The sequence below is a fragment of the Leuresthes tenuis genome, unplaced genomic scaffold, assembly GCF_036924035.1.
Source record: "Leuresthes tenuis unplaced genomic scaffold, fLeuTen1.0.hap1 SCAF_7, whole genome shotgun sequence".
Taxonomy (NCBI): Eukaryota; Metazoa; Chordata; class Actinopteri; order Atheriniformes; family Atherinopsidae; genus Leuresthes; species Leuresthes tenuis.
In genome coordinates this window covers 21,440,319-21,452,352 of record NW_027325361.1, presented here as the reverse complement: position 1 = coordinate 21,452,352, position 12,034 = coordinate 21,440,319, and the positions used below count along the sequence as shown (strand labels likewise).

The following is a 12,034-nucleotide window of genomic DNA, read 5'->3' as shown; positions in this document are numbered from 1 at the left end:
CTAATAACTCAGGAGCTGTATTTGACAAGAAACTTACTCTTTATTGTTTTGTTACAACAGACTATGTTTTTAATTATGGATTATGTCTACATTTCTATAGATACACTTGATATGAATGAAAACCTTCCGTATAAAATCTTTTAAGTGTATTACATTTAAATGAGTTTAAGTTGTACCTATACTCAAAATCAAAACTAAAGTTTTGCAAAAATGCAAAAATAAATCGATATCGAGCTGCAAATATTTATAGAATTTGATATCCTCAGTATTCTTTTACTGGTATTTCAAAACCTGGCAACCCGAATGCTAACGAGTCACGCGTGGACGTTTCTTGTTCCGGGGTCTACCGGTGGTTCACGAGTGGCGGTTAGTTTTGAAGCAAAGCTCTTCTCTGGTTTGAAGTTCACAGTAAACCTAAAACTGTAGCCCCCCCTTTACTGTGATGCCATGAAATCAGACACATGTATTCATTCAAAATGTTTATTTATGATGATTTATTTAGTATGACAACAGTCATTTTTTCATAAATTGACGACCATCCACAACAACATTCACAGTTACATTTGAAATAATACAAACATATATGAAAGTCAAACAAAACTCACTTCACTACATGTAAATGAGCAATTATTGTAACATTTTATGTGTTTAATTGCTTGTAAAATAAAGCCATTTGATCTTGGTTCTCAAGAATTTTCTGAAAGTATTACAGTTCACAACATAGCACATAGCATCTGATATGTATGTAACCAGGAGGAGACTTCTTAGATCTGGCCAAACAATTCAGCTGAGTAACCAGGTACAAATGGACCCGGTCAGTTGCTTAACAATCCAATGGTGACTAAGAACCCAAATATCCTTTTTGTAGATGTGAGACCCTTCAAATGCCATCCATAAGAGTTCCACCTCACAAAGCAGGCCTTTATGGTAGAGTGGCCTCATGAAAAATATTCCCAGCCAAAAAGCCTTAAAACAACTCATGCAGCAATAAAATGGGGCTGAACTATTTGGCCTCTATTCTCAACAGTAATATATGGAGGAAACCAGCCACTGAAATCACCTGATCAATATCCTCTCTCCAGTCAAACATGGTAACATGTAGCAGGGTCTGAGAGACATGGCAGGACAGAAGGAAAGCTAAATGCAGATATGTATATAGTACAGAGAAATCATGTGTATAAATCTCTTTCAGAGAGCTCAGATTCTTATGTCAGGACAAAAATTCCCTTTTCATGTAAACCGCAATGAAAACACTAGATTGACTCAGAGAAAATCCTGCAAAAGTCCCGTAGAGACCTGAGGTACAGCATGTCTATCAAGACTTGAAAAACGGCTGTCTGCTGACACCCGCTGTCCAACTTTGTTGAGCTTAAACATTTCTTCCAAAAGTGCAAACTTTACAGGATCATTGACCAGAATGCTTTGGGCTTAGAGGTGCTTTAAGACAACAAACTTATCTTTGATGGGGTGGAACTGTTGGACAAACAAATTTACTTCAGTTTCTCCCCTTCTCTACTTAACTTCAATGTTAAAGTGATAAAAAAAAAATCCTTGTTTCCACCAGCTTCTGATTCTTAAGGTTTGACTTATCACATTTAAAGGGAGCCATGACACAAAGTACCACTGCAACTTAAGCACATAAACTGTCTTTGCTACTATTTTGAGAGTTTTAGATATCAGAGAATGATTTCTAATCACATGCTCCTGGCGTGGTGCAGTGAGCCACAGCCTTTTCATGACTCTTTCAAGCAAAACATAAGGCAAAATCTGAAGTCACCATTAGATGGCATTGTTAACCCATGTACAACACGTTAGTTAATGGAGATTTGTAACAGTTAACATGAGTACAGAATACTTGAAATTTTGAAGACGTTTTACTTGGTTAATTGATTTTTTTCTGTGTTATCAAAAAAAATAGGGAAAGCATTTGTAACAAATGTGGTGTGTCACTTTAAGGTACCGAGCAATATTACAAACATTTAAATGTGGATGAACTGGAACATTGGACGCTCCTGCTTATAGGGTTATTTTCTGCTTCTGACATTTTCACCAATTTTAATACTTTTAATTCTATATGAAAATTGCTTTATCTGTGAACTATCTGTTATAACTAGATATCCCACAGTATCTGTAACCTTGCAAACAGCCACACAACTCAGGATCACATCCAACGACAAGTACTAATTGCACATCATTAATTGTATTTCTCACTGTAGTCAGATCCTGTGGTAAAGCTGAAATGTTGTTTTTCTTATTGTAGGCAGGAGCCAACAGAGTCAGAGGCCGCTTCAGTGACCTCTTTGGTTTGGACCTATCACAAGGCAAAGTCTGCATGGGTTGGTCTACACACTCTTTAACTCAATAACAATGTCTGAAAGCTGATAATCGGATATCTGGTAAAGGCAAAGCAATGGATGAATTTCATCATGTGTAATGGCTGCTTTTAAACTCTGATTAGGTGTTTGATCAGAAAACTCTCTAGCATTAGCTAATGTAGACAAAAGATTGTTCATTAAAAAAAGATAATTATAAAAAACTTATTTGCTATCAATACGCAAATCAACCAAATCCAAATGCCCGTGTTTTTTTTCTCAGTTTTATGCAGTCCTAATGGCTGAACTCTTATTCACTATTAGACATTAAAAGAGCAGCCGTTGGATTGATTATGTGATGCTTATCTTACCTACTTTATCTCTGACCTACTTTAAGCGTTCCTTATCAAAACCTAAGTAAACAAGATTGCGAAGGTTGTGTCATAAAAAGATTTGAGTATCAATGAGTGATAGATGTTTTGAGTAATTACACACATTTACTTTGAAATCTACGCACTCCTTCTTGTTACAGCATCAATCAAGTCGGTTGTGATGGTTCAATAGTCATTTATTATGATTGCAAAAAGCCTCAGGATTGAACCATTAACATTTTGATAATTTATTTCACTAAATGTCAGCAATCATGTCAATATAAGGAAATAACAAACAAAATACAGCTTAATCTGAAAAGGAAACAAAGGGTATCCCTTTACCTGGGTATACTGGAAGAGTTTAGTTAAAAGGACATTTTTGAAAAGTGATCATTCCTATAGAGTGATCATTCCCTAGAGAAAACGTATTTTATAAAGTAACCATTTAAAAATAAAGACTTGAGTGAGCCACACCACTTATAAATGGTCATATGTGGATTTATAAGAAATCCTTAAAAATCATAAAACCCTTAGACTATTGAGATAAAAACATAATAGAAAACTGTAAATTGGACAAGCACGATTAAAGTAACGCACTGAATAATAGTGATTAGCATATCATAACATTGGCTATGCTTTATAATCGCTGCATAACTGCATCATAGACAAGCCACCTTGAAAATGTCCAATTTTCAAAAATGTTGCAGTTGGTTAAAAACTTTGCCAGCTTGTACATTCATTACAAGAGCAATCACAGGCCTGAGTGATAAATAAAGAATTTTGAATCACTTTGTGGGCAGGTACACTTTCATCCTCTCCAGCAGTGCAGTGGGATCCTGCAGAAAAGCTGGAAGGCTGTTCCTGTTGATGTAGGCGGCCAAGCCCACAGCAGCAGCTGACAGAACAAGAGGCCACTTCAAAGATCTGCCGGGTTTGGGTTCATCACACGGTCTGGTCTGCATGGGCTGAGCTACTCTCTCCCACTGAGTGAGGATGGCCTGACGGGCTCCAGACCACTTTCCCGGGCCTCTGAGGCGATACTGGTACGGGGTGCAGGGACCGAAGAGCACGTTCAGTCCCAGTCTGGGATCAGTCAGCAGCATCCTCTTGATTTTGGGTTTGACCCCCACCAGCTCTGCGATCTCATCCATGTAGGCTATATAGTCAACCTGAATGGTATGTCTTTGACTGGTGACATATCTGAAAATGAGATTTAGGTTAAACATATGCAGAACATGAATTCTTGAGCTTTACAAAGCTAAAATATGTACATTGGGGAATTAAAAAGTCGACTTATTCTGTACCTTTTAGCCATGGCCTCCTGCTTGCACTTTACATCTTTCACCATAGCAGCTACTGGAGGAAGTTTTATGCAGCCTGGCGTAAAGGATTCAGTGGTTTATTTTTGGCAAACACAAAATAATTCTGCAAGTACTAAAGTGAAGAGGAAAAACCTCAATTACCTTTAAAGACTCGTGTGGCCCATCTGGCCTGCATCTCAGAGATGGGCATAATGGCTCCCAGAGGCTGCACTAGACCGATGATAGCAAGTGTGGGGCGCTCCAGCTCTGGTGGGAACACATACTTATACAGAGATGTTCTGTTCTCAGACACTGAGACAACTTGCGAAGACAGGAATGGAAAAGAAAACCTGTAGCCAGTGGCAAACACCTGCAAGATAAAGGGGAGGTGCTTGTCAGTAGTTTAACACCTGCCAATTCGACAGCTGCCTATCAAAGTGTAGGGAGGAAAAAAAAACATAAGAATGAGATTGGGTGAGTTTTTACACACAAATGATTGAACTCACCACCAGGTCAACATCTTCCACTACACTCCCATCATCAAACTCAACGCTGGAGCCTTGAAATTTGCGAATGTTTGGCTTCACTTGAATCGTTCCAGAGAGGATGCGGTTTGGAAGCTCATCATTCACAGTAGGATGTTGGCTTAACAACCTGCGACAGCAGTGATACAATGCACAACACTTGCTATACAGACATGTAGATTTTAAGGACATAAATCCTAAAAGTAAAGTATGGGATGAACTGCAATAAAATAATTACACTAAAAGGTCTAACTCTTTGGATTACAATTGATCTGAAATGTCAAGGCTTTCTACGGACTACACATCATAAAGATATTTAAATAAAACCTGTAAAAACACCTTACCTGTGCTTTGGCTTTAAATTGTAGAGAGCGTGATCAAATCTGTGATTGAGTTGGCTCTCTACAAGAGAGCATAAAAAGCCAAAGGGAAGTATTTTAGTTAGAAGAGCCGTCACCCTGTTGAACTGCATATCAAGGGGCATCCCACTCTCCCCAACTCTGTTCAAGATCCATGCTCCCCTTCGAGTGCTCAGATAAAGCTACAGGAGAAAAATAGAAAGAAATAAAAGGTAACCAGTCTTTGTGGCTTTAATTCCAGCAGTTAGAATGAAAAGATTAACACTTTTGCAAGTGTCTTTACACTGACCATACTGTTTGATGTTAATTACTACAGAAGCCTGTGCAGCTCTGTAATGGATGCTGCTGTGATATTGTGGGTAATGTGTCATCCATAGGCTATTCAATAAGATGTGAAATGCTCAATTAAGCATGTGGCATGTCAAATCAAACAACAGACATGCAGGCACTGTATATTTATATGGAACATATGTAAATAAGTGTCATCTCAGTCCAACCTGCTTGGTGACTCTGCTCAGTTCAACTGCTATGTCTCCTCCAGAGTTGCCTATTCCAATCACTACAACCTTTTTATTCCTCCACTCCTCGGGAGTCTTGTAGTCTCTGCTGTGGAAATATTTTCCCTTGAAAGTGTCAATGCCTGTGGGAAATAAAACATAATCTTATGAAAACCAGCCGCAGTGTCTCATAACGTCTGCCTCTGAAAGACTGTGATTAAGGGATGCATTAATGCTTTGCTATGAATAGACGACTCAAACTCAGGTTTAGGACATTGAAACAACAATGCTTTATGGGTGTTAGCACATTGTACTGATACCGTACTGTACAAAGTCACAAGTTAAACAAGTTTAGCCATGCTTTGTCAGCAGTTTGGGTATTAACAGAGCTCGACTCAGTCGGCTGCCCCGGAGTGTAATAAAGTTTTTACTGCATGTAGGTGTTACCTGGAAAGTCATGGAGAGGCATGTGGGGATGACAGTGATGTCCAATGCAGATCATCACAGCATCAAAGATGTGTTTCTCTCTAATGCCATCCTTATTCTCCGTTTCAACATCCCACAGGCCTGAATGAGAAAAATTAGACCTCTGCTTCAACTGCAAGACTTTGGTCTGCCGCAGAAAAAGACAGAAAGCGTTGAAACTCTCAGTAAAAGCTTTCTTTATCATATCATTTTAAACACACAAAAAAGTAAACGAAGGCATTAAAACCTCACATTAAAGCGTATGCGCTTGGTGAGCTGGAACCGGTCAGCATAAATCCGAAAGTAGTCCATGATGAGGGAGTTATGCATGAAGTTTGGGAAGTGCGCAGGGATGGGAAAGTCACTGTAACACATCATTTCCTTGGATGTGTTGATGATGACAGAGTGGTAGATGCTGGCCCGATCTGACTCGGGATTCTCCTGAAATAACGGCCAAAAAAAAAATCAGGTTTATTGTAAAATCTGTCTTAATACATGAGCAGTCGGAAACGTATACGTGCACACACCCACCTTAAAGTTCCACAGACCACCGATGTCATCGCTGCTTTCAAAGCAGACAGGGTCCATCCCCTCATCCAGGCAGCACTTAATGCAGGCCAGACCTGAACTCCCCCCGCCGACAATGGCCACACGACGACGAGCCATGCTTCAACTCTGTGAACTCTGTGAACCAGATGGTCCAAAAAGTCTTGCTGTGACCAAGACAGTGCATCCATGCAACGGTGCACAACAGGAAAGACACGCCACATTAAACATGTTCCTCTATTTTATATGATCGATCAAACCAGATTTTTGTTTTCATCTGAAGACAGCCCACTCCTGTAGTGTTACTTGCACTCGCGTCAGCTCTAGATGAACCAGTTCATACAAGCCCCACAAACTTTAAGGCAGACCCCAAAACGTTCAGATCGGTAACCGTACCTTGCTGGAAGTGTCGCCTTAAAAGCGCTGAACCGATGAAAGCTCCTGCTGTTTGCAGCCTGCACGGGAACCGTCAACTACCTCAGAGCAGCATTGATCGTATCTACAATGACAAAGACGCACTTTAAAGTTAGCGCAAATTATCCACACAGCTCACCTTTTCGCTTCCAAGTAGGAAATCGCTCCTGTCGCGTTGCACACGTAGCCCAGCCGTGGGCGGGGTGAGACTTGTTGATGGATGTTTGCGTGGACCGTTGTTGATTTACTGCAGCGGCAGATATTAACAGAGGCAGGGCAAACAGAGACTCTGATCGGACCGTTTTGCAGCTGGAGTTATCGTGACCCTTAATGGTTCTTTCAGAGATTGTAAAAAAAAATAAACAAACAAACAAACAAAAAAACCCAGCCCGTTTTTTTTACCTCACCATGTTAATGCGGAGACTCATTTTAAGACTTTCCCCCCTGAAATTCTGAGATATTAATATGAAACTTCATCCCATCTAAGTGTTTGATGATTGCTTTTCTTTTCATATCAGTGGCAGAAATTGGCCTCCATGTAAAAGGGATGAAGGATTTATGGAGTGGACGTTTTGTTATGTTTTGTCCGTGGTATTCATTCACAGCGTAAAGAGGCAATCTTGATTTCAAATATATTTCGACAAGGATTGTACACAGGTACAATTTTTGAGTTAATACATCACAGTTTATAATTTGATTTCCATTTAGGCCAATCTATTCATTCACTGCACTTCAGAGGAGAAAAAAAATCCACATTGTTCTCTACACTCCATGTGGCTTTGGAAAAAAAAATAGTGACTGTTAAGTTTTAGGATAGAGATTCTGCTCAAAGTGTAATTTTCACAGTAATGCAATGTAAAAGATTAAACCAGTGGATTTGTACCTTTTTGGCTTTTGATGCCTTAGAAAAGTGCACTGTGTTGCCATCACATGCTCAGATTCTCTGGTGTCCCTGTAGCCAATAGAAGCTGCACCTCCTACAGCCACAACAATGAAAATTCTTAGCACTTGTCTGATCTTGTTCTTTCGCTGACTGACCATCCATATTTCACCCTCTTTGTCCTACAGTATATTCTGAGTCTGTGCATGTTTTTCTAACTCCATCCTAAAAACTCTTCCATGGCAGCATTGCCTCTCCCAGGGGCACCCAGCGGCTGCACCACTCCCGGGGCTCTTGGCCAGGGCCACTGGGGCATGTGTTGGCCCACTATGTTTGGCTGTATGTTTGGGGGCACTCGGGCTCGGGGGGGCTCTTATGGTTGTGGGGGCTCTGTCCGGGGGCTTCCTCTGCAGTCTTCACTAAAAAAAAAAGAAATGTTGGACTTACTTAAAAATGTTATGTTAAGTGGTTCCACATAACCTTTTAAAGGAGATATTAATGAACTAGTTTTCATATGATTTACTCAATAAAAACTCAAAACAGGATTATTGAGTAAGAGTGACTGAGTTTAGTTTGTCAAATTAAAATCATGTTAAAAATATAAAAAAAGCTGTTAACAGTGAGGGAAAATCACAACTTTGATCAAAACAGCACTTTATTAAGTATTTATAGTAAATACAATAATACTTGAAAGCATCAGAAACCCATGAGGCTGACAGAATCCTTTACCCAGTTGGACTGACAGTGGCTACATGAGAGGCAGCTTATAGCAACTGAGACTGCTGTACAAGCATTTTGACACATAAGGAGAAAAAAAAACATGACAAGAACAAAACTCAAACAATTATAGTCTTTGGGCGAAATTCACAAACTTTACAAAAACATCAACAGGCCAAATGTGGTCCCAGGTCAGTAGTTTCAAACTCCTGCTTTAAAGTTCAATTTCAAACTAAAACAGTAACTGTAAGAAATTACAAAAAGGTTAACGGACAACTAAAACTGCATAACAAAAACTTTTCAGCACACCGAATAGGCCTCAGGTGACAACACTGTAACAGTTCCATGCAGCAGTTTGTTTTTGAGTACCTGGATTTTGGTCGATATCCTGTTTGTATCAAGTTCCATCAGGATCTTTTGAATGAATTCAAAAGTGTACCTAATCATGTTCTTTTGTTTCAGTTTCTATATCACTATCAGAATTGACATTACACTCACGACTATGAGCTGAATTATCAATGTCACCTGAATTCTCTGATTCACTAGTTTTTAGGTTTCCTACTTTAAAATCTTGAAGAGAATATGGAGCGTGTTTTCTATTTCTGTGGGACTTGAAAGCACAATAAACATTTGTTTGGAAAGAGCAGCCACAATTGACTGTTCCATGGCTCTTGAGATGGTTATTTATGTGACAAAAATACTCCTTTACTGATGCTATGTAGGTTCTTGGGCACAACTGACAGTTAAATGTAGCTGAAGTAACACATTTTTCAACACTTTGTTTAGAATGTGACCTGCTTAAATGAGTATGAACAGCATTCCAAGTTTTTGAATACACAAGGGCAAGCAGCACAAGTGCATGGGTGTCTGCGGCCAAAAATGCTGTGAGCTAACCTGTAGTGTTTTGATAGATGGACTCTTATTGATACAGTTGTCCCGCAGTCTTTACAAGACCTCATTCATGTGAATCTGTTAGAAAAAGAGAGATGAGATTAGCGTCAAAGCACTGAAGACGGTCCCATGCAACATATCCTTCAACTGCCTCACTTTAGAGTCGCTAATGGCGCCAACTGCTTAACAAATACACAGATCGTGCCTGGACTCCAGTACACGCTGATACCAATGCCGATGTTGTGCCGAAAAGAGACAGCTTGCTGAATAACGACTGCACCCTTTAAGTCTTTGGTGCAAGGAGTGACATTGACCAAATCCACTGTACATGCATCTTACAAATACAGACATTGTTATGCAGAATGTAAAGGCAATCCGTTACAGTTCTATACATACTGCATTATTGTATTCACAATTATACTCTTAAAAGTACAAGTTATCCAAAAAGTTACTTAAGCAAATGTAACTCGTTATTACCCACCTCTGATAGCACTTACTGATTTCTCATTGTGTTATATGATTGCTATAAAATGTGACGTTAAAACTTTCTACATTATTTTCTGCATTTATTTCCATATCTTCATAAAATTATTGAAATTGAGGTATTGGAATATAACTATTTATAGATCAAAGCGGTGTAAAATCACATTGCAACAACGATAACAATAATAAAAGTGGAAAGGTAAATCATCTACCCTCATTTTTATCTTTTTCTTTTTCGTAGCCTCTTCACTTGGGCCACAGGACATTTCTATTGCACAGTAAAAAAACAACATTTGTCTCGGTGCTGTGCCTGCCAGCTGACCCATATATTACAGCTACGAGTAGACCTCAGTTCCTCTGAACTGGTGCGTTCCCGTATAGGGGGCAGTCGTTTTTCTGCACAACACCGGCATTTTCGGCAGAATTTCAACACTGCTATCGGAATCAGAACAACTCTGCAAGACTACACGAATATATACATTGTAGCGCGTGTGTCATAACCCACCGCTCAACGGATTCATTTTTCAACGGCTTTCTTGGAAAAAAATGCAAACGACAGGGAGCAGGGTTAGCAAAACAGAGGAAGAGAAACCGGACTTGCATAGTTGCCCTCATAGTTTACCTCAGCCTCCACCCCAATATAATCTTTACAAAATACTTAACACGAATTGTTTTATGAAATAATGGCAGTGAAAAGATGTTTACTTAACCCATATTTAGAAGACGGCTGAGGATTTATCCAAGGCATCTCCATGTGCAAAATTAGGATAATCGCGTGATTTTGACGAGATTATCGAGGATATACTATGTACATTATTTTTACTTTACAGAGTTCTGTTGGGGAAGCTTAATACAGCCAAGTAAACCTGACTTTGCACATCTTCACTTTCAAGCACCAACTCTAGTAAATGTGTTTTTTTTTAGTAATTAACATATAATACTATGTTCTATAGCCAACAACAGTGACATTTCATTTTTTGAGGGTTCTGGGTGGTTGTCCCTGAGGTGGATTTCCTGAGTTCTGTGCTCCGTGGGGGCTGCTGTGTCCACTCTGCTCTGCTGGCTGCTTGCGGTCAAATTTTTAACTTGCAACGTGGTCTGGTCTGGTCTGGTCTGCGTATCCGTGCCGAATCTGTCAGTTTACCAGGGGACTCAGGACACAGATGCAGGGTCGTGTGGGTTCCAACAGGGTTTTTATTATTTAAATGCAGCACACAGCAATGCAGGACGATCTCCTGGCAGCGCAAAAGGAAAATGCTATGAAAAACCTAAGCGCTCTCCTCAGTAACTAAGCGGAGGAGGAGCGCAGCTACGAAAGTTACAGACATAAAACTCTCCAACTGGGAGGAAAACAAAAGGCTATGAACGCTTAACAAAACAATGTCACGCTGTCCTAACGAGGCGGAGTAAAACAAAAGACGCACTCTTAACAAAATAGAGGCTCTAAGAACTTTAACGACAATTAAAGGCTCTCCTTTAACGGAGGCGACTATGAAAAGTTACAACAAAAAAAATCACTCCTTGAAAACGGAGGAAAAACAAAGCTATGAAACTTACCATGTTAGAATAAATAAACTAAGGCTATGGACCAGAATAATCTATAAAACAAGATAGCACTGCAGGAGGATCGCTCACTGCAGGCTCGTGGAAACTGTGGCTCAAGGAACAAGACAAAGGGCTGGTAATGATGCTCATGTGTAGAGACAACATACTGGCACAAGACTATTTGAACACATGAGGGACCATGTGGGAAGACAATGAGACGCTTGACACGGGAGGAAGGGAAAGATACCTGAAACGAGAGGAGACAGTTAATGCTTTCAAAATAAAACAGGAAATTACAAGACAAGACATGGAACAGAAAATAAACCGTGACAGAATCAGTTTCACATGTGTAATGACTTGCTCCACCCATGTCCGATGCAAAGCTGGCGCAAAGGCATTGCCCGTGTGACTTGATTGTGCTTTTATTTAGAATTGTATTAAAAACAGCTCATATTTGTTAAATCGTAATTCAACAGTATCAAAGATCCATAATCTAATTTAATCTATATTACTATCAGGACTCATCATCATTATTCTTTGTTGTTTCGAATCTTTATCATATAGGAAAGTTCACAGTCATAGAGGACACTGAAAAGGAAGCAATATTGAAATGTATGTGTGCTTTGCTTTGTTTTACTTTAAAATGAATGAACACTAGTGTGCTTTACATTGTGAGCGACCTGTCAAAATGGCAAGAAAGGGGATGCTCTGTCCCAGATCAGGACCACA

General features: G+C 39.6%; 1 protein-coding gene across 3 annotated transcripts; it reads right to left on the bottom strand.

The window, feature by feature from the left end:
* Positions 1–2,859: 2,859 nt before the first annotated feature.
* On the bottom strand, positions 2,860–6,970 carry LOC140312164 (flavin-containing monooxygenase 5-like). 3 transcript variants are annotated; one of them, XM_072389855.1, is made up of 10 exons: positions 6,772–6,970; positions 6,361–6,513; positions 6,082–6,270; positions 5,812–5,977; positions 5,365–5,507; positions 4,853–5,049; positions 4,491–4,638; positions 4,147–4,354; positions 3,988–4,060; positions 2,860–3,883 (listed from the first exon to the last, which is right to left on the bottom strand). In XM_072389855.1, the coding sequence occupies exons 2-10, from the start codon at positions 6,493–6,495 to the stop codon at positions 3,469–3,471; spliced, it is 1,674 nt and encodes a 557-aa protein (XP_072245956.1). In that variant the 5' UTR covers positions 6,496–6,513; positions 6,772–6,970; the 3' UTR covers positions 2,860–3,468. The 3 variants fall into 3 exon arrangements, 2 of the variants coding, with proteins under 2 accessions (XP_072245956.1, XP_072245955.1); XM_072389854.1 differs by lacking the exon at positions 6,772–6,970 and having other exon boundaries at positions 6,361–6,523; XR_011916945.1 differs by lacking the exon at positions 6,772–6,970 and having other exon boundaries at positions 3,799–3,883; positions 4,147–4,413; positions 6,361–6,523.
* Between the last annotated feature and the right edge of the window lie 5,064 nt (positions 6,971–12,034).

Excerpts from the sequence above, each read along its gene's own strand:
- LOC140312164 (XM_072389855.1), bottom strand. The coding sequence starts at position 6,495 with ATGGCTCGTCGTCGTGTGGCCATTGTCGGCGGGGGGAGTTCAGGTCTG. Across the intron at positions 5,978-6,081 it reads CCAAGCGCATACGCTTTAAT|ACCAAAGTCTTGCAGTTGAA; the intron begins GTGAGGTTTTAA and ends TTTCTGCGGCAG. Across the intron at positions 4,355-4,490 it reads TGGAAGATGTTGACCTGGTG|GTGTTTGCCACTGGCTACAG; the intron begins GTGAGTTCAATC and ends TTTATCTTGCAG.